The 20,730-nt window shown below is 44.7% G+C and overlaps 2 protein-coding genes across 5 annotated transcripts; both read right to left on the bottom strand.

Annotated features, from left to right (window-relative positions):
• Positions 1-2,862: 2,862 nt before the first annotated feature.
• Positions 2,863-13,803, bottom strand: LOC138203895 (heterogeneous nuclear ribonucleoprotein C). 4 transcript variants are annotated; one of them, XM_069158905.1, is made up of 10 exons: positions 13,686-13,803; positions 12,863-12,960; positions 8,984-9,033; positions 7,870-8,141; positions 6,967-7,039; positions 6,805-6,852; positions 5,642-5,808; positions 5,398-5,511; positions 4,258-4,409; positions 2,863-3,783 (listed from the first exon to the last, which is right to left on the bottom strand). In XM_069158905.1, the coding sequence occupies exons 2-10, from the start codon at positions 12,899-12,901 to the stop codon at positions 3,697-3,699; spliced, it is 1,002 nt and encodes a 333-aa protein (XP_069015006.1). In that variant the 5' UTR covers positions 12,902-12,960; positions 13,686-13,803; the 3' UTR covers positions 2,863-3,696. The 4 variants fall into 4 exon arrangements, with proteins under 4 accessions (XP_069015006.1, XP_069015010.1, XP_069015009.1 ...); XM_069158909.1 differs by lacking the exon at positions 12,863-12,960 and adding an exon at positions 11,807-11,840 and having other exon boundaries at positions 13,686-13,801; XM_069158908.1 differs by lacking the exon at positions 12,863-12,960 and having other exon boundaries at positions 13,686-13,801.
• Positions 13,804-14,666: 863 nt separating this feature from the next.
• Positions 14,667-19,625, bottom strand: LOC138203877 (FH1/FH2 domain-containing protein 1). Its single transcript, XM_069158880.1, has 9 exons — positions 17,680-19,625; positions 16,997-17,137; positions 16,724-16,906; positions 16,299-16,418; positions 16,046-16,207; positions 15,608-15,858; positions 15,287-15,509; positions 15,095-15,203; positions 14,667-14,985 (listed from the first exon to the last, which is right to left on the bottom strand). The coding sequence occupies exons 1-9, from the start codon at positions 18,136-18,138 to the stop codon at positions 14,957-14,959; spliced, it is 1,677 nt and encodes a 558-aa protein (XP_069014981.1). The 5' UTR covers positions 18,139-19,625; the 3' UTR covers positions 14,667-14,956.
• Positions 19,626-20,730: the final 1,105 nt, after the last annotated feature.

Genomic DNA, 20,730 nt, shown 5'->3' with positions numbered 1-20,730 from the left:
TCTCTCTCTTTCTCACACACTCACACACATACACACACTCGCTCAACAGAACACACACTCACTTTTATGCACACGCGAACACACTCGTCCGATTCCTCTGAGACTCAAACTCACACAGGCTCGGCTACTTTTATAGGTGTCTTTCATTTTCTTGTTTTTGTTTCACGCTCCCCATCTCTCTCTCTCTCTCTCTCTCTCTCTCTCTCTCTCACACACACACACACACACACACACTTACACTGACACACATTCACACACCGAGCCGGGAGTGACACTGATAAATCACCCCGGCGGCTCACAGCTCCATCCCTGCTTCTCTCCCCGTCACCTCTCCCCACGTCCCGACCTCTCTGTAACACTCCTCGTCTTCATCTCCCTCCTCATCTTCATCTTCCCCCCACCCGCCCCGTCTCGTCCTCTCTCCATCTCTGCCGTGACCTCTGTTGACCCAGATTATCGCTGGCCTTTTATCCCTCCCCCCTCCCCCGCCCGTAAGGTCAGATCACGTGGTACCTTTTTATTTTTGCATCACAGGTTTGCATTGTTGAAGTGTTTTTCTGTCGCCGGACACGTCGTCTCGGTTAATTCATTGTTGCGGTTAATTAATTGTCCGGCTTTGATTTATCTGCGTAGCCTTATGTATAATTTGTTGTTTTTATTTCGGCGGAGTCCGAGGTGGCACGAGCGTTTCCCGCAGTGTTTTAAAAGCCAAACAAAGAAGACGGAGAGTTGATCGCTTTTATCGGGGTTTTTTTTTTTTTTTTTTTAAGAAAAGCTGATAAAAGAGAAGAATATTAACAGAGAAAAATAATCCCGCTTTTTTTCACTAAAACTTTCTACCCACGTGTGTGTTCAGATAATTAAAACAGTTTAAAATCAAAATAGTATTTTTGATCCCGGGAAAGTTGTCATAGTATGTTCGGTAATGCGCAAAAGTTGAAGGCACTGGAAGTGCCTTCAAAAAAAAAAAAAGAAAAAAAAAAGCTGCTTTTAAGGATATCGCCGTGAATTGTTTGTATTTAAAGATATCGCCGTGAATAGTTTGTATTTAAAGATATCGCCGTGAATAGTTTGTAATTAAAGATATCGCCGTGAATAGTTTGTAATTAAAGATATCGCAGTGAATAGTTTGTATTTGTCAGCTTCATTGAAAATGCCGTAAATAGACTTTGAAGGATTGAGATGCCCTTTTATTTTTTTTATACTGCACATTTACTCATAACTGATTCAGCTGAACCGGGTCATTGTTCCTCCAAGTGGGCGCCAACGTCGCCCATTAGTTTGTGAATGTTGCTGGATTTTGGCCATTTTGTTCGTTCGTTCGGAGGAAGTGACCATATTTGGACGAGGCGGGGAGCGGTGGATCTGACTGATCTGATTGGAAGCCAGACGATACGACGTCCCGCCCACCGATAGCTGTAATCTGACTGCACCGCAGGCCTGTCAATCAAACAGACCCCCCCCCCCACAAAAAAGCTTTTTGAAGCTGTTCTTTTTCTTTTTAATGACGGGATTATTTTCAGATGGACGGCCAATAAATGAGTAGGAAGCAGCGACTTCAGCCAGCTGATGATTAGTTTCAGCACTACTTGATGTTGCGCCACTTTTAGAAACATTCAGCGCTTCTTTGGAGCAGTCACGACGTCGAGTGCCTTCGAGCACTCGCAGCCGATATTTGCTGAAGAGCAAATCGGTGTAATTTGATGTTTCGACTCGGTGATTGCCTCTCTTAACTGGCGCCTCCCGCTTTAACTTGAACGCTTTTGATTGATTTGAAGGGGGGGGGGGGGGGGGGGGACCTGTACGCGCACATAACACAGCCACAAGGACGACGAAGGAATATGTCATTATTTTAAATTCTTAAATATGTAGAGCTAAAATGGCCCCAAAATCCACACAAACGAGACCAAACATTCGTCATTTGTTTCGTGTTTGAACAAAGCGTTCTTCTGTAAATCGCTCTCTTTAACTGTCACACCACTCCCCCCCCCCCCCAGAATCTTTTCCGCTCTCCTCTCCATCTGTTAGCCGCTTCTCCATCTGTCTCCGGTCTTCATTGGCCCGTCCGTCCCTCCATCACGTCCCTCCTCTCGTTATCCGTCTCTCGTCCCCGTTGTTAATCCCTAATCGCCCTGAAGACGGCTGCTCATCGATTGGCTATCCCGCTTTTCCCTCTTTATCGCCGCCGTGCTCGATGTTCTCGCCTCCAGCAGACCCCCGCCGGCGTAATGTATATTAATAAGGAATGTGGGTGTTAATGCAAATTAATGCATATTTTGTTTTGCCGAAGAAAACAAAACGTAGAGCCAGGAAACAGAAATTGCTAAAAAGCTAATTTAGCCTTACTTTTAATGGTATCTATTTACCAGAATGTAAACAAACATACCAAACCTTAAAAAAAACCCTCAAAACCTGTAGCCACCAGCTAACAAAACAGGAAGTATAATGTTGCAGAGGAGTCGGCTCTGCAACATTATACTTCCTGTTTACGTCTCCCAGAGCATTAAAGGAACTCTAAAATTAGAGCGTGATTGTCCCTCAAATCTAATTAAGACGCAGATCGACTCACAAGAGTGACAAAATGTAATAATTGACTGTAATTGATAAATATTCACCTTTTCTTATGACTATGGGCGGCGGGAGGTTCACGAGGAAACACCGACCCGACAAGAGCTTTTGATGAAGTCCTAAAAACACAAACCTGCTTGTTCTGCTCTCATAACGCCGCATCAACCCTCAAACTCTCATCCCGCTGTGCAATTCATAATTTCTCAATTCAGCGTATTGATTTCGCTTCCACCTTCACGTCACACCGGCGGTCCGCCGACTCCTCCGTGAGGAAAAAAAAACAACAACAAATGCTCTCGTTTGGATCGTACGAAAAGCTCGTCAACACGTTTATTTACTTTCACCAGTGCAATCGGATGAGAAACGGCAACAGAAAGAGATAAACATGGAGAATCGCTGCATCGCACAAGTTCAAGGTCGGCTAAGGTCGTATCGCCTCGGCAACAAAGCGGACTAGTATTCAGTGCGCGGGGTGGGGGGGGGGGTGCGTCTGAGTCTCTGCAGAGTCGTGAGATGTTGTCAATGATCGTGTAGAGCAGAAAGGAGAAGAATTTAACAACAGAAGAGGAGTCCTGGTGGTGTTTTGTGCGGCTTGTTGTAGTGATGTGCCGCCACCTGCTGGTCAGGAGACGGCTGTACAGCAAGCTGCATCAGAAACATGTTTTCAATTTGTTTTCTCCAAATTTAAAGCCGGGGCGATTAACCTTCAATTCAAACCGTTGTACTTGAGCAATGAGCTGCCTTTTTTTTTTTTTTAATTTTTTTTTTAACATTGATTATATTGCGTTTAATTGAAATGAATTTGCCTTTTATCTGAATGCAACACATTAGAGTTAGCGTCTATAGCGTAGCAGCAAATGCCTACATAAAAACTAAAATAAAAATAAAAATGGAATCTTCAAATTACCAACTCGAAAGAAAATTCAGAAACATGTACTTCACATATTAGTGAGTTTGTGTATGAGAGGAGTGAAATCTACAACACGCCGAGTGTCCGGTCAGTTCAGCAGGTATGAGCACATGACATCCGTGTACAAGTAACTATCGTACACAAGCTGTCTTGTGTACGAGTGTGTGTGTGTGTGTGTGTGTGTGTGTGTACGTGTGTGTGCGTGTGCGTCTGCGTGTTCACAAATCGTCTCCGTTGGTGCTATCGCCGTCGTCCTCGCCTTCCTCCTGCTCGCCGTCGTCATCGTCATCGTCTCGGCCTTTCATCTGCACAGAGGGAAACGTGGAAACGGGACAAATAAACGACTTGTTTTTATTATCTAGTAAACATGTAGGAATATGCAAGTCTGTGATGCATGTAGATTGTTTTGATTAAAACAAGATTATGTGGAATTAATCATTTTGCAAAAAAAATTAAAAACAAATTCCCACTAATTCATTTATTCAAGTCATTTATCAGGTTTAAAAAAAAATAATTAATGTTTTATTATCCATGAAAAAGTAATTCTTTTGGATTTTGGATTATTAATCAAAAACTCATTTTAGGCTTTGGGAAATTAGTTTTTTTCATTATTTTGGTGATTTTACAGACTAAAACTGACTCAGCGAATAATCTGCATCGCGATCAACAATTTTTTTTTTTTTTTTAAAAAAGCAAAGAAAATGATTGTGCCAACTTGCTTAAAAAGTCCGCTGCTGTCTCCGCTGTCCCTGCCTCCCTCCCTCCCTCCCGCTCCTCACCTCGTCCTCGTCCTCCAGCAGGTCCCCGTCCTCATCGGAGTCGTTCAGCTCCTGGATGTCTCGGTCCCTCTTCAGGCTGTCGGCCTTCTTGCTGGAGGTGGATGAGTGGAGCGGGGAAACCTCGCCGGGCTCCGCTTTGGAGCTTTTCATGTCTGATGCAAAGACGAGAAGAAGAAAAGGAGAAGAAGAAGAAGAAGAAAAAAAATTAAAAAAAAGGACACGATGAGACCGAAGACACTCTCGGGGCTCATCTGCTCTTCTGAATGGGGTGGAAAGGGGGAGGGGCTTATTTGCTTTGACACCCGCATACGACCCTCTAACCCAGTCCTAGCTGCTGCCGGTACCTCGTAGCCGACGACCCAGATAGAGCGCTGGGCTCAGGCCCGCTCGACGTCCAGAGGGTTGTGAGGAGTAGAACCCCCCGGGCCCTCTTCCTGTGGAACCGGCTCCCGGTTCGGGTTCGGGAGGGTGACACTTTTTCCATTTTCAAATCTCGGTTTAAAACGGTTTTGTTTTTTTTCGTTTTTTTTTTTGTCATTGATAAGTCAAATAGAGTAAAGCTGAGATGTTCATTGACCCCCAAACTTTGGCCTGTTGCTCTATTTTTTTCTTTCTTTTATTATCTAAATTCCTGCTGCTACGTTTTTACACAGTTTTACACCTGGAAATCCTGTCCAACAGAAGGAGGTGGGTGGATCCCACCTAAAATAATCACTGCAGCACTTTTTATTGGATGAAATGTTACACATTTAATGACATTTTAGTGCAGTTCACTGAATAGGAATCACACGCGGTGAAAAATGCATCTCGTTTTAATATTTAGCAGCGGTCGTGATGGAGTTTGCTTCTGTGATGGCACGTAAATAAGCATAAATGGGACAATGTGAAGCTTCCTGACGTCACTTAGGAGGATTTTAAAAATGTGTTTTAAAAAAGAAAAATGCACCGTTCCGTCGTTTTATACATTAACAATAACTCTCCTGCACTTTGCGCTGCTGCATCTTTAAAAATGCATTTAGCTTTCTTCTATATTTTAACCCTATTTGATTAATGTCTCGTGTTTTAATTTGATCTGTTCTCATGCATTTTTAATTAATTAATTTTTTTAATATTTTTTTATAACATTCATTTGGAGCCCACCTGACTTCTTGCTGTGGTCCTTCTCCATGCGCTCCAGACTCTCCAGCAGGTAGTCCACCTTGTGTTTGATCAGCGTCAGCTCCCTCTTGATGGTCTGCAGGTCGTCCGCCTTCACTGCAGGGGCGAAACGGGCGCGTGGATCAACCGCTCACGCTGCTCACGCGAGACGTGGAGGGCGACCTGGCTTTTTGGATTGGATCGGATTGGATCGGATCGGGGGAGGGGGGGGAGGGGGAGACCTTACCTGTGCGTGAAGCCCTCTGGCTGGTCTTGGAGGAAGAGGGGAAGGCGGTCTTGGTCCGTCGGCTGCCTCCGCCGCTCAGGCTGACCCGGGGACGCTTCGAGGGGATGACGGCGCGAGACAATGGCGGTGGAGGAGGAGGCGGCACGCGGGACTGGTAGGAATACATTCTGAGACGGAGGACGGTCGTTTGTTGTTTTTTTTTAGTTTTAGCCAATTAATAACTTTACCTGCTGCAAAAAAAAATATCTTTCTATAATTCAGCATTTGTTTATTTCACATCATTTAACTTCTAAACGGAACATCGCTGAGGAGCAAACTGTGATTTCCAGCTCGTAAAATGACAAAATATTTCCACGTAAACCATTAAAATTGCAAACTGGATAAACGGCTGAGCAGCAGACAGATAGCTGACAATTGAACAGATACAAATATAAGAAATTACCCTTTGAAAAGTCCCTCCGGGAAATCGCGATCTTGCGATCGCGGTAATTAACGCAAATTCACGCAAACAACGCACTATTTGCGGGAGCTTGCGATGTTTTGGAATTCGCGCGATTTTTTTCGCTAAAAATGTCGTCAGCAGCAGCTGTGCTGAAAGTATTACGGCATTAAGTACGTCTTTTCCGACTAAACTCACTTTATTAACACAAACAACTCCGCATTTGCAGTCAATACGGTTCGCCTTTTCTCATCTGCTCACCAAAACAAAGTCTGTGTACCGGAAGAAACCGGAACACGCAGAAGAACCGGAAGTTCCGGGGTTTGTGGAAAATGTGGCCTTCGCAATAAAATGTTCGAATGAAATGCTTGTTATCAATGGAAGTGATTACATCTTACTGTATGCTGGAGAAGATTTATACACGCGTCAATTTGTAAGAGGCTGCACTTTGTTTTTGTGAATACAGTAGTTCTGTGTTGAATTAACATTAATCCCGCAGCATCTAAAACTCTTATTCTGACAGCTGATGTAGTGGTTGTATTCTATATTACAGTCTGTTCTGTAAAGATACGCCACTTTTATGATTTATTTTTGTAACTTTTAGCCCCATGGTTTTCTAAGTTAAATTAATTAATTTTAAACTAAAATAGTTCCATGATGTGCAGCAGGATTATTACCACAGGAAGTGATTACATTAGATTTATTAGATAAAGAATGAGCTCACCTGTCATAGTAGTCTCTTGGAAAGTCATAGTCCAAATCAAAAGAGGAACTGTGGACAGAGTATAGAAATAATAACAAAATGTTGGCATGTTTGTTAAAAATCCCGTGTGAACATCTCAATGTTTTTTGACTAAAGTCGCCGCGACGTTGTGAGAATAAACACCTGTACATGTCTCCTGCAGATCGCTTCGCCGTCTTCGATCTGTGAGGCTTCGGCTCACCTGCCAGGTTGATGTCTGAGGGAGGAAAAACACCGAGGTGAGCAAGGGACGACTCGTCAGGAGAAAGAGCCCCCTTCACAAAACACCAAACATGTTATGGATAAAATATGTGATACTCCATCAGCATCCATTACTCATGTTTACTTTAATCTGCTTGGAGCACCAGGCAGTTTAGAAAAATTAGACCAGAAACAGCTGTTTCCATTTCTTCACTCTCATGTGACATGTTACTGTTTAATCCTTTAATACCATCTCATGATGTCTATTTTTAAAGGCCTGTTTTTTGTCACGAGAGGGCAGCACACTGGTCCCAGTGTTTGAGCTGGGAAACAGGAAAACAATCCTGTCTCTTAATATTTAAGGTGACCTGAAGAGTGTAAATTGGAGATAGATGCAACAGATATTTGTGGCCAATCTGTGGGGTCTCCATATGTTTTAACTGATCCACTCAGGAAGAGGAAAATAGAGGAATTTTGTTTCCATGTTTTGCAAGATAACAAGATGGCCTGGACCAAACCACCCCACCAAGAGGGTTCTTCAAGACCTCCCTAAAGATCTTAAAGAACCACTTAAGGATCCATTCAAATCCATTTTAACTGACACAGCAGTCATGAAGTCTTGTTTTTTAGTTTTTTTTTTTTTTTATGAATAAAGTAAAATATCAGGATGTTGTGGTGAAAAAAGTTCAATATAGATTAACGGGATGTTAAAACAGCTTAAAACTGTTTTTTTTAATTTTTTTATTTTGTCCTCTCATTTTCAAAAAGAGAGTCCACGTCTGATTTCCAAGACTAATCCTGGACTCCTCTGACTTTCACTGCGTCATCCCCGTCCCTCCGGCTCACCTAACACCTGCCCCACGATCATGCGCCCGTCCTCCCCGTTCACGGCGGCCCTGGCGTTCCTCTCGTTGGCGTACTGGACGAAGGCGTAGCCCTTGTGCACCGAGCAGCCCACCACCTTGCCGTACTTGGAGAAGATGGCCTCCACGTCGGCCTTGGTGACCAGCAGGGTGTTGAGGTTGCCGATGAAGACGCGGGAGTTGAGGGAGCGGGGGTCGGTCTTGTTGGTCACGTTGCTGCTGGCCATCAGGCTGGTGGGGGAGGACGACGACCAACTGAGGGAGGAGGAGGAGGAGGAGGGAGGAAAAGGAGGAGGAGGACGGAGAGGAGGTGAACGAGGAGGAGATCAGAGGTTCAAGGTTAGTGACGTTCGGGGAAACAGGAAGCAGCAGAAGAATTGTGACGTCAATATTTTTGTTTGTCTCGCACTATAATTCGTAGATAATCTGTGCCACGAGGTCAACGTGAGCGTTGACCTCCGAGCTCTTCAATAGTCTGGCTTTAACCACACCGACCAAGCTTTCAACCTGGGTTCAATTTTTTTTAATTTTTTTTTAAACATGGGCTGAAGGGGGAGAAAGTATGCAGAGGATCGCAACTGTCGAAGACCTTTTTCACACATTAGTCCATAAAATATCAGAAAATGTCCTTTAAAATTTGCCAGAATCAAAGTTGAACAACCAACGGGGCCAAAGAAACCCCGAGTTGCTGTCCTGTTAAAACTAAAGAAAAGCAGCAACGTCTCAAATACGAGAAGCCGGAATCGGCAAATTCGCGCCTTTTTATTTTATTCACATTTGATCAAAATGTGTACATTTTCTAACAATACATTCACGTAATGTCCTTATTAATTCACGACAACCGCACGTAAGCATCTTCGGGTTAAGAAAATGCCACGCGAGTGACTGATTCGCACTCCAAACTTGGAAGCGGTGGCTCCTCCTTTCTATCTCCTACGGTGCAGGTGGATGAGTTGCGTTCGCTTATTTTACGCTCACTACGCACTGACTGCGTGTTCATCCACCGTAAAAACAGGAGATGGGAGCTTTATAAAAAAAAATTTTTGTTTTTAAATAGCTGGTTTTGTGATCGGGGTGACGACGCGACCAACACTCACTCCATTGTGTCTGCGCCGGGCTCGCTGGACGTCTGCCTGCCTGCCTGCGTCTGCCGGGAGAGAGAGATGCAGTCGGATGCAGTCAGCTAGACATCCTGTTACTGTAACACCTCCCAAAAAAAAGACGCTTCACAATTAATCATGAAAAAAAAAACCCTGCGGGATAAACGGTTGTTTTTGGTTACGACAAAAACATAAAAATCACTTTCCAATCAATTCACTTGTCTTATAATCTTCTCACTCGGACGACAGCTGATCAACGATGCTTTTTTTTGTTTGTGGTGGTAAATCCTGGTATCGTTTCAGGGGTGTTTGTGTGTGTGTGTGTGTGTGTGTGTGTGTGTGTGTAGATCCACTCTGGAAAACCCTCTTGATCGCTGACTGGGAAATTGGATTTTAATATCCTCCTGGTGAATAATTCACAAACCCGAAACATTATGATGCCGTTTTCTCTTCATGTTGTTCTCACTGTGTCTCTTCTGTGTTTACAAACTTTCCACGAGTCTTGTTTCACTTGTGCAGCTCGCCGTGTCATTAAATGTTCCCTTTTTTTGGTGGGGGGGGGGGCGGGGACTGATGCACCAGCAGTTTTTAGGCAGACACACACACACACACACACACACACACACACACACACACACGTGTTAGTTACAATTAGCAGTGTGGCTGGAGACACTGCAAAGTTATGTAACATTGCAGGAAGGGGGGAGGAGGGGGGGGGGGGGTCCTGTGAGAAGTCAAAAGAGAGGGAAGCTACAGCGCAGCGACGACCAATAGGAGCTCCGGCTCATCTTATAAGGTGTTTCTGTTATTTTGTCCACCAGGTGTAAGAATTGATCTGTTTATTTTTTTTACTTTGGCAAACTTTAAATTCCATATGAGACGCCGCAGAATGAGGAAACACCGCGTGGTTTTTACACCTCGACCTTTTTGTGAGTCCGTCTTGTGTGCCTGTGTGTTTTTGTTTTTTGCTGATTCCCTCTCAATGCTGAGAGGAGATCATCATCATCATCATTTTCGAAGCCACGTCGTCTCACCTGTCGAAACACAACACTGCAGCAGCAGCAGCTCCCTCTCTGGACCGCAACGACCAGCAGGAGATTACACGGTTTCCAGCCGGCTGTCTGGCCAAAGCTTTTAACTCGCCGCTCTCCTCTACATGTTTGGTTTTTTTTTTGGCCGGGGATGTTTTTCCAGCGCCTGGCGAGCTGACAAAGGGTGTCGACAACACCGGGTGTGATCAGGAGGGCGGGGCGGGGAGGGGAGGGATAGAGGGGGAGGGGTGTAGGGTGACAAACACAGGCCTGCTTAGCAAATGTTTCTGATCCCTTTGTTGGGGGGGGGGGGGTTCAAGCAGGGACTTCCAGGCTTGGACAGTGAAAGAGGAAGAGTTTATTGGATTATTTGCGGGTGTTACTATTTACAGTGGGTGGACAAAATAACGTGAACACCTTGCAGAGAGCAGCTGTTAGTATTTCAGTTTCGTTTGGACTCGATCGGGTGTTTCAGGTGGAGCCGGTCGACTTGTAAACGGTGTCATTTTGATTCGTTTGGGACGTGCAGCTCAGTTTGGGGGCTTTTTTTTTTTTTTTTTAAATGTATTCTTTTCCTTCATACTGATACAACTCAGCACTGTTACAGTTGACTTCCTTTAAGTTATGACATTAAAAAAAAAAAAAAATGTGGAAACGTATTTATTGCATGGTAGCGTCTACTCCCTGCAACATTTAACACACACACAGGGGCTCAGTTATCACCTGAATCCGTTTGTTGCCACTCCGGAGCTTATTTTTCATCCTTTGCCTCATCTGGGCCTCTTTTTGTTGTTATTTTGAATAAGACTTCTTCAGTTTTAATTTGTGGCTGGAAAGTGGGTTCATTGCTTTTGCTGTATGTCGGTTACGTGAGTGATTTGTCGGTTTTTAATGATTGTGCTTCGACTGTGAAATTCAGTACACTGCAACCGCAGCTCTCGGGACTCATGCTTGGAGACGGGCGGGACAGAAATGAGAGGAAGAGCAGCTTTGCAGTGGGAACGGACGGGTAGCGTCTACGCAGCTGAGAGGAGGTCGTGTTTCTTTGACACAGATTTAAGGGAGTAAAAGAGAGGGAACAACTTTCAATTTGCGGAGGTTTATTGATTTGGTCGTATTTGTTTTTATAGTAGCTTGGGGTAAATGATGATGGTGACGATGGGAGTGGGGAAAAAAAAAGCAAATGACACTTGTGGAAATTGATCATATTAGCACTTGATTAAAGTTTAAGTTAGTCACTGTAGGTATTTTGTTAGCATGCCCCAGTGATGGGCAAAAAAAACGTCTCTTGGGGCTGAAAATGTTGTTATTAGGAGAAAGTGTGTTTATGTGATTTCTTAAAATGACATGCACGCTCACAAAAAGAAAAAAAAAAGTACCAAAAGCAAAGGCAGGTATAAAAACAGGCCTCACTTCATGAGCCAGTGTTCGATCTAAAGACTGTGTGCAGGAGGACTTAAGGTGGTGTTATTCAGGAATTAGCTAAAGTCCAAAACTCTAGTAATAAACAGTGAACAGGATGAATTTGATGACCATCAACTGGGAACAGGAGGGAGGTTCATTTACGAGGGTCAAACAGTTTGAAATCGAAGTGCTTGATTTTCTACGTTCACAGCACCAAAAGAAAAAAAGAAAATACACTACATGCTACTTTCTCTAGGAAATCTGAAAAAAAGGGGAGGGGGAGAGAAATGGGGGTGAAAGCAAAAGTGAAATATTAAAAAAATGATGCAAACGTTGAGGTGAAAAATAACAACCCAAAAAAAAAAAGAGGTTGAGACCAACTTACGATTTGCCGCTGCTGAAAAAAGTGGCTTCAAAAACTAAAAAGGGGGGAAACAAAAAAGGTCATATTAGAAAAGAAATGTCCAAAAAAATGAACTTTCATTATAACAAGCAGGCGGGAGGAGGTGAGGGGGCAAAATATGAACTCCACTAACACGTCACCATCATGAAGATATATTAAATCCAAATTTACTGTGGCATTGTCCTGAAATATGCAAATTATTAATTTAGGTATAAAAAAATGTTTAGATCTTAAACTAATGAAATTGACGTGTATATGAAAAGATTTCCAAGATGGCAGACAGAGACGTAGCAGGTGGGCTACTATGAGACTGAGCTTGATTGATTGTTTTTAGGAACAAATACTATTTATTTGATGAACATTCAACCCTCTAGTACCCATTTCTTCTGATACAACGGCTCCAGATTGAACTGTTTAAAACTGCAAATTTTATAATATTTTTGAAAAAGACTGGCATCGATTGTTCTCCACAACACTATCAGGTTAGTGTCTCCTTTTGCCAGCTCAGATGACGCTGCGTAGCTTTGATAGAAGTTCAACCGGGTGTCCAGTGTTGTGCAAAAGAAAAGGGAATTAATGTAAAAATTCACCGTATTTCTTTACAAACTATTTATTTGTAAAAAAAAACAAACAAAAAAAAACACCTGCTTATTTGTGCTCGGCCTCTCATACAAATGCAAACTGACATTCGCTAAGGTGAGCAGTTAAATATCAAACACGGGCGTCAGCTTCAAACCGGTGGCTTCCCCACTCTTTCCTCCTGCCTTGTCGGGGTCAGATTCAAAAGGTCAGCTGCAGAACAGCGCCCCCTGCAGGGGCCTGGAGGGACTCCTGCTCAAGGACACTTCCAGAGGACACACTTTGGGCCAGAGGGAGAGGGGGGGAGGTGGGGAAGGTAGAGAAGGGGAGGGGTTGTCAGTCTACACTGCCTTCCCACTGTAAAGCTTTGCTGCAAAGTGAATTAGGAGAGTTCTTTTTCATTAAATCAGTTTACATATCATCAAGCAAAATCAAATAAAGAAGTCTCGGCCCGCTTACAGCTCCTTGCAGGCCCCTCTGCAGCAGGCCTTCCTCCATATGCAGCTTGCACAGCTCAGAGTAAACTGCTACTGAGTGAAAGGCTTTCCTCCCTTAATCTGCAAATAAACTTTAATAATTATAAGAAAATTTACCAAAAGCAAAAATTATGTTGCACCAATGCTACAGAAAATGACCGTACAACACATCAAAACACTGTGGAGTTATTGTTCCTTAAAAAAAAACAAAAAAACGCCCCCACTTCTGACTGGGAGGGGGGACATCTTCCCTGGAAAATGACATCATTCCTGAGAGATTTGCTGCAGAAAATCAACAGCCTTATAACTAAAATATATACGTGCTAGGACTCGGTGTCAACGAATGCAAATCAAATTTAAAAGCACAGGAATAAAAAAAAAAAAAAAAATTTAAAAACATATCTCCAGGAAAAGGGACGACCCGTTTGGAAAACTGTCCAGAAAATGCTGGAACTATCTTCCATATTTTTCTCTCCCCGGAAATGAGACCACAAATCAGATAAACAACAAGGCAACACAGCAGCCCTGGAAAATGGACGCTTTTAAAATGTCTTATTCGAAAAATAAAAGCCCCCCAAAAAATATATCGCCGTGGGAGCTACTTTAAACTAGTTTCTGCGCTGTTTATAGGCCACTGTCATCACAAAATGTACGCCACTAAAAGCCAACACAGCCTCTGGAATACCAGCCAGGAAAAATATATTAAAAATGAAAACAAAAAGTCCCGAAGACGGTTCAGTCAGGAAAAAAAATGTAAAAAAAAAAAAAAAATGGAGAAAAAAAATCTCTCGTTTAAAAATACTCACCAGGAGCTTAACACTAAAAATGAGAACAATTCAAGGCTCTTTCTACTTGAGACGGTAAAGATCCGCTTACGGCTCTGCTGCCTGTGTGTATCACCTTGAAACCAGTGGACACGAAATGGCGTCGACTCACTCAAACACACACACACACACACGGAACAGGAAGGCCACGCCCCCCGCTGCTGCCTCTCGGTATCGGATTGGATACTTTAACCGCCCCGTCTTGTGTATACGCTTCACTGATTGGCAGACGCGGTCCTTCTCGTGAATGACGACATCCGCAGACCAAACTATTCGAGTGATTTGAATGACAGTTATCGAAAGATGAGCGGAAAGCAGAGCCGGACCCAAACGATTTGGTTTCCCCGGTAATCCCCCCTACATAAAAAAAAAAATTAAAAAAAAAAACTCTATTCCACAGTATAGTCAATTTATAAACACCAAAAAAAAGACCTAAATAATCAGGTACAAAACATGTATTAAATGAGGACTCCCCTTATGATGCAGGCTGTTTGCTGTGCAAGTAAACCTACTCAATAGTTAAATGTAAATGAGGACATAAAATAATGAAATTAAAGTGATGTTGATTAGCTATTTATTAAATAAGCCTTCAAAGTAATAACACTCGGATACCTATGCAAAAGATAGACTATTCAGGCATTTAGTTTGTTTTGTGATATTTCTAAATAATACCATTATTTATTTTTTTTAACAGTAAAAGTTAAAAAGTAAGATTTTTTTTCTTTTCTCTGTGGACAAATGCCGCCGCCAGCATTTTCCTGATGCCTACAAAAGACTTTGACGCGAAATTGACACACTTAAAAATGTAATATCGGTTCTATTACTTTACAAACATTAGCGGAGGCACAGCTGTAGTTAACTGCAACTATTTGACAGCGAGATATCCAGGAGTCGAATTCAATATGAGGACACGCACCAGTCTTTATTTTGGCAAAATGCCTCTGTTGATATTTCTTTTTTTTCCCCGATACCTTATTTAAGATTTGGCCCATTTTATTCTTCACTCTTTCTTCATTTCACTTGAGCACGCACACAAATGCACAAATATTTGATCCAGTTTATCAAAACAGAATTTTTAATGCATCTTTTAAATTAAAACTCAAAAACATTTTTGAGAAAGTGAAGGTCGTGTGAAACCTCACGCGCTTCTTTATTTCTTACTGCTAAAACAACATAGCGCTACAAAAATGTAACTACACTGTCACCAGGACGTCACGAATAACGATCACTTTTGAATGAGTCGATCCGCCGGGTCACCACTTCAGTTTCTGTGAAAATGGACCTGAGAAGTAAACAAACGAGGTTCATTAGAACACATTTGGTGACTAAAAGAAGGGGGAAAAAAAGAGGTCGAGAGCAGCGAGTCGAGTTTCCGAATCGTGTTTCGGTACCTTGGATGTCCGCCAACCTCCTGCGGGTTCGAGGCAGAGTGACGTCCAGCCTGGAGATGGACTCGGGTGTTCTCAGCACCTCCTCCAGCCGGCTCTGCTCGTCGCTCTCCTGGTGAACGGACAGGAATCTGAGTGATAAGAAGTCTATTTTCTCCCTGATTTCATCTGTATAAAAGCATCTGAAATAACCACCTGCGATGGAGTTTGTTGATATTTCCTCCTCCCCGCGGGCGTGTTCGAGCCGCCGCTCTCCGCTGCGCTCCTCTGTCGTTCCCGCTCCCTCTGCAGCAGCACGTTCTGCCGGGTCGTCCGGTACTCCAGCGAGAAGTTACTGATGGTTTTACAGAAGTCCTCCGCGTTGGTGTCTCTCACCACGGATCGGGAGTAGCCCAGGAACAAGAGGAAAGAGTGGAACCTGCGGAAACGTGGAAACTTAAATACTTAACTACAGATGTAAAAGGTTTTTGGCTTCCTTTTTGAGGTTATTTCTTGTAATAACTAACGGCAGGGCACCTGTTTATGACCCGGCGGTGGACGGCTCTCAGGACCTTCAGCCTTTCCTCGCACTCTTTCAGGATCTTGGGCAGCCGGCGACGGAGCGAACCGTCCGCCGTCGAGGCCTCGTCGCCTCCTCCTCTCTTCTTTTCAGTCTTCCCTCCTTTCCTCTTCTCCTCGGCCTTCTCCAGAAGCTTCAGCTGCTCCCACGCTGCTTTGCACCGGGTCTCCAGCTGAGTAAAGCTGGACTGTACTTGGGAGTAGTCGCACTGTAAAGAAAAGGAAACCGTGGATTCACACTGCGTCTATTCAGATTTGACTTCATTAATAAAGTCAAATCTAATCTATTTGAAATACGGATTGAATTTGTTTGTTTTTTTGGTCCCCAGTTTGAACCTGATTTTAATCGCCTTTGTTTTGTTCTCCTCCCTTCGACTTATAGATGCCAGCGCTCACCTTGCCAGCTTTGGTGACGGCGGTGATGTCGGAGTGGAGGTCGGAGGACTGCGGGTAGAGCTGCAGCAGCAGCACGCAGACGTGGTGCAGCAGCGGCTGGCGGGTGTGCGTATCCCTCACCTGTGACAGCTTGCCCAGGTAACTCAGCTCGAAGCCCCGCGCCTGCGGGGTGTTTTTTTTTGTGTTGTGAGAATTTGGAGTGAAATAAATAAATTGCTTCAACGAGGAGTAAAGTAAAAGTTTGCGGACTCACTTTACATCCGTTGAGAAAGTTCCCGATCGCTAGCACCGTCGCCAGAATGCACCTGAAGGTCTGGCTGGCGGCCAGCTGCTCCATGGCCAGCTTCAGATGGAAGAGAGGCTCGGCGATTTCCTGTGAAGAGGAGGAGGAGGAGGAGGAGGAGGAAGAAGCGGAGGAGTAGGGACACGTTTAGAGGGCACAAGCGGTGATTCATGGAGACACGTTGAGCTGTCAGATCTTATTTTTAGTCTGGTGACATGTTTGCTGAGCACTGCGGTGTGTTTTCCTTTTTTTTTGTTTTTTTTGCACTGCATTTCAATGCCGCCACTCGTCAGCGTGATGCGTGTGTAGGCGGGAACGCTGACGCAAATGACGCTAACCCCTCCAAAACAGACGTCTTTCTCTTACGGTTAAAACGCTTCACGAAGTGCTTTTACCCTCTCTAAGGAGTCGTAGTCCAGAGCGAAGGCCCACAGCTGAAGCCTGCAGCTCAGGTGAGGGATTTCCCCCAAAGTGAGCAGGCAGAGCTCGGCCTGGGCCAGCGGGGAGTGGGGGCTCTGGGCCTTGGCCTCCTCGATCAGACGCAGCTCCTCTTCTGTCGGGATAAGAGCTTGAAGACGCTGTTTTAGGAAGAAAAAAGTGAACTCGATTTGTGTCTCTTCTGTCCTGTTTCACTTAGAGCTCGGTCGAGGACTCGAGCCGCAGCGTACCTGAACGTCCTCTCTGTCCAGCACGCTGCCGTCCATGCTGTAGATAGCCGGGGGGAGGAGGCGCGGAGGGGGCAGGCTGCTCAGGGCGATGGTGATGATGTTACTCCGCTTCATCCCCAACACCGAGACCGACAGCTGCTTCTGCCGTTGGGATATGAAGGAATACGGGGCAAGTTTTAACCGAGACAGAAGATTTTGTAACATCTTCTGCAGCTTTGTTTCTGTCTATATTCCTCGAATCGTCAGTAAAAGTACAATAAATGTAAAGAGATTTCATGTAAAAGGAGTTTCAGTAGATGGAAATGTTGCACCATTATATGCTGAAAGCCCCAGAAATAAGTGAATAAAGGAAGCTGTAATTGTTATGTTTGCTACTTAATAATTGGCAGCATCTGTTAAATTGTAAATCAAGACAATGGCCCTTCTCAAAAGCAACAATTTAGCAATAAGTTCAACAAAAGTGAAGAGTTCGACGCATCCTCTGCTTAAAAAGTTCAAAGTTTATATTTAATGACTGCAAACAATTGTCGCACCTTTTTTTTAAAATTTGTTATTTTTTTTAAAGCATTTACACGTAAAGAAATATGATGACTATCGAACCACATGAATAAATGGGCTGAAAATCTGTGGTGGCTTATTTTGCAGTCGGAACAGATTCCCTGAAGGCGTCTCATCGCTCTCACCTGCCGTCCGGAAACAGCATTAAAACCGGCGCCGGACCCCTTCGATTCAAACAAGTACTCCAGTCGGTTGGCGTCCAGGATCACCGGCTCCAGTCCGGCCCATATCGTCTGAGTCCCGAAGCGCGTCATCCTGGGAAGCGGGCCCAGACTGCGCAGTTCCCTCCAGTGGAGCTTCAAGGTCCGACTTTTAATGGTGGCACCTGTCGGGGAAGCTGAGGGCGAAGATGGGGCAAGAGGAGGAAGAGGAGGAGGAGGAGGAGGGGGAGCTGGGGGGGCTTGGAGACATGTCGATGATTCGTCGGTCTTATGAGTTCCTTCGTCCTCTGCGCCGTCTTCCTCGTCCCAGAGGTCGGAGAAGTCAAAAGTGTCGAGGCGAAGGCGCGCAGACGGTTTCAGGAGTGAATCCCAGGATTGGTCGAAGTCCCAGGACGGGTCTTTGGTTTGATCCGACTCCTTCATTGATCCTTCGAAGTCGTCTCAAAAAACATTCGGTGGCATTACGTCGACGAATCCGGGTTGCGGCTTCTTATCTTTTTCCTAAGAAAAAGTGTCTCCAAAAAGTGCAGTTCCTCCTCGTACTAGACGAAATACGATCATTTCAGGTGTTTTTCCTCCTCATGTTCCACGTCAAAAACTTGATTTCCTTCCTCTTTTCACAGCTCAGTCAACAACCACCTTCTCAGCGTGAACGTCAGCGGATGCTCTGCCTCGCCGGGCCGCCACAGACGCACATAGCTCACACGCCCCAAATCACAATCGCCCCGAACCACCTCTGGGTGTTCTCGCTGCGCCTCAAACCTGCAATTGCCTCGGGCTGCAGTTCTCAGATCTAAAAACGACGAGTCACGTTCGATTCCAAGATTCCGCTGTTGTGCTGCGTGCTGCCGCGCCAGAAACCTGCAACCTCGGTCAGAGAGAAAAGAATTCCTCTGAGGGCTTGTTTTCAGTCCCACCAACGCCTTTTTTTCTGTGGCGCTTCCAAGAACATCCAAACGAATCTCCAAACGTCTCCGTTAGTGGCGCTGAAGTGAGGGGTTTCGGTGAGAGAGCAGGAGAGCGCTGGATTGGTCCGTTGGCGCATCGGTTTTGGTTTATTTGAGTTGCACCCTTTCCCTTAATTTCCTTATCGAGGCTGCATCTCCTGTTTGTATTGCTACTTGTGTATACACAGGCCTCTCTATCTGCCTTGGAAGATCTCTTCCTACCCCCGCCGCCCACCTTCTGCCCCACGAGCACGTTAAAAGAGTTACAGATGACCAAATGTTGCGCCGCGATCTGCAACTCTGTGTGTCGGTTACACCACGATCAACAAAACGGGTGCACGGTGCAGGGAAATCTAAATTCCGTATATATTTTTGTACATTTTCGGTGTCGTTAAAAGCTCGTTACGCAGAATGATTGCGGCGCACACAGCTGCAAAAGCACCGCAGCGGCAGCGTGTGACGTAAACTCGCCGCGGGTAAATGCCTCCGTGAAGTCGGTGCGGTGTCGTCTGCATCGCCGTGTTCTCGGGGGGTCGCTCGCACGGTCGACGTGCAGCTGTAATGAGGATCCCTCCCTCGGCCATTAGGTCTCCCCCTAATTACGCTTTATCTGGTTCGGTGGCCCCGCTGTCTGCAGGCGGCGGCGGGGCTCCTGGGACCTCCGGGGCCACAAAACGGGCTCCATTTGCAAAGCTTGAGATCATTTAACAGTTATTTATCAGCGGAGGGGTTTTTCACCGGGCGGCAAAATTACTGCACACGTTCTGTTTTTTGGAGCGCCGTCTCTTACGAGAGACGTTATTTGAAGGGTCTTTTTTTTTTTTTTTCCCCCAAATTTAAATCTATCTCTATCTGTGTAGAATAGAAGGTGTTCAAATGGACACAAAGGAAGACTGAACTGGCCTCGATCCGGACGTGCTCTCTCGACTGTCCCGGCTGTACAGTATGCTGGTGATGATGTGTTACTGAAGCAGACAGATCCTCCCCCGCCCCCGTCCCTCCTCCCTCGCCCCCCCCCCCCCCCGTCCCCTCCATCTCCGACGGGAGCAGACATTTCCGGGTGATTTCCTTTGATGAAACTGACCGGGACCTTCTACGTTTCCGTATGCGTGTGCGTGTGCGTGTGCGTGTGTCTCTGTATGGTAGTCGGCTGCATAAATGAATGTGTGCAGCTCGGAGCCAAGATATAAATCAAGGGCAAAAAATTAGCATGTAATCCTTCCCCTCTTTGCTTTGGGAATATGAACTGTTTTATGGTTGTTTTAAAAAAAAAAAAAAAAGTGAGTTTTAGGAATCAGAGCTACAATTTTTTCAATTAAAAAAGGTAAAAATTGACCACATGCAGTTTTGTGAAACTGATGCACCTGATTACTTTTTGTTGTCGTTTTTCATGATGCTGCGGCATGAATTAATGGGCTATGATGAAAAAGCTTTGGACCCACAAATCCATAGATTTATTGCGTTGGAGTTGTGAGTTTTACGTGTTTCTCCGCATAATGTCATCTCCAGACCTCGAGTTCGATTCAAACCACTCAACGCGTACCTTTTGAACCTGCGCTATTTTTTTTTCAGAGCAACTGAACGTCTCATTTTCCTGAAAGACAATTACACACCGGCCCACCACACTGCTGAGCACCACGCATTTATTGCAACAATGCAGCGGCAGTCGCGACTGGCGATGGTATGTACGTGGGCTCCCTCCTTTAGAGCTGAAGATTGTTGGGTTTCACAAAACCACTTTGAGATCCTGATAAGGGAGCGAGAAGCCGGCACAGCGTAGAATAGGAGCAATAAAGCATTTAGTGATGGTGTGTTTGTAGGTAGCAGTATTTGTTTCAGTGAGTTCATTTCCTTTTTTGAGCTCATTGAATTGAAAGAAGTCCAGTTTGAACAGATATGTCCTCAGGTTCGGTCCTGCTTTATTTCCTAATCTTCAGTTCTTCTCAAAATCTAGTTTTAAGACCTTTTTCTTTGCATGCAGCCTAAACATATTCCTGATTAATAAATAGTAATGTGATTCACCAAATAACTGGGGACAGGACATATTTTAGCATTCAGAACCTGTGTG

The sequence above is a fragment of the Embiotoca jacksoni genome, unplaced genomic scaffold (genome assembly GCF_022577435.1).
Source record: "Embiotoca jacksoni isolate LCO1_2020_lvr unplaced genomic scaffold, fEmbJac1.0.p SCAF_24, whole genome shotgun sequence".
Taxonomy (NCBI): domain Eukaryota; kingdom Metazoa; phylum Chordata; class Actinopteri; family Embiotocidae; genus Embiotoca; species Embiotoca jacksoni.
This window is presented reverse-complemented; position numbering and strand designations above follow the sequence as displayed.

Bases quoted from the DNA above. Each gene is read 5' to 3' on its own strand.
- LOC138203877 (XM_069158880.1), bottom strand. From the start codon at position 18,138: ATGAAGGAGTCGGATCAAACCAAAGACCCGTCCTGGGACTTCGACCAA. The intron at 16,208-16,298 runs GTGAGTCCGCAA...AACACCCCGCAG, and splicing joins ACTTTCTCAACGGATGTAAA to GCGCGGGGCTTCGAGCTGAG. The intron at 14,986-15,094 runs GTACCGAAACAC...TTTACTTCTCAG, and splicing joins GAGGTTGGCGGACATCCAAG to GTCCATTTTCACAGAAACTG.
- LOC138203895 (XM_069158905.1), bottom strand. From the start codon at position 12,901: ATGGAGGAAGGCCTGCTGCAGAGGGGCCTGCAAGGAGCT. The intron at 9,034-12,862 runs GTAAGCGGGCCG...CTCTCCCGGCAG, and splicing joins AGAGGGGCCTGCAAGGAGCT to ACGCAGGCAGGCAGGCAGAC. The intron at 7,040-7,869 runs GTGAGCCGGAGG...TTCCTCCCTCAG, and splicing joins GATCGTGGGGCAGGTGTTAG to ACATCAACCTGGCAGGTGAG.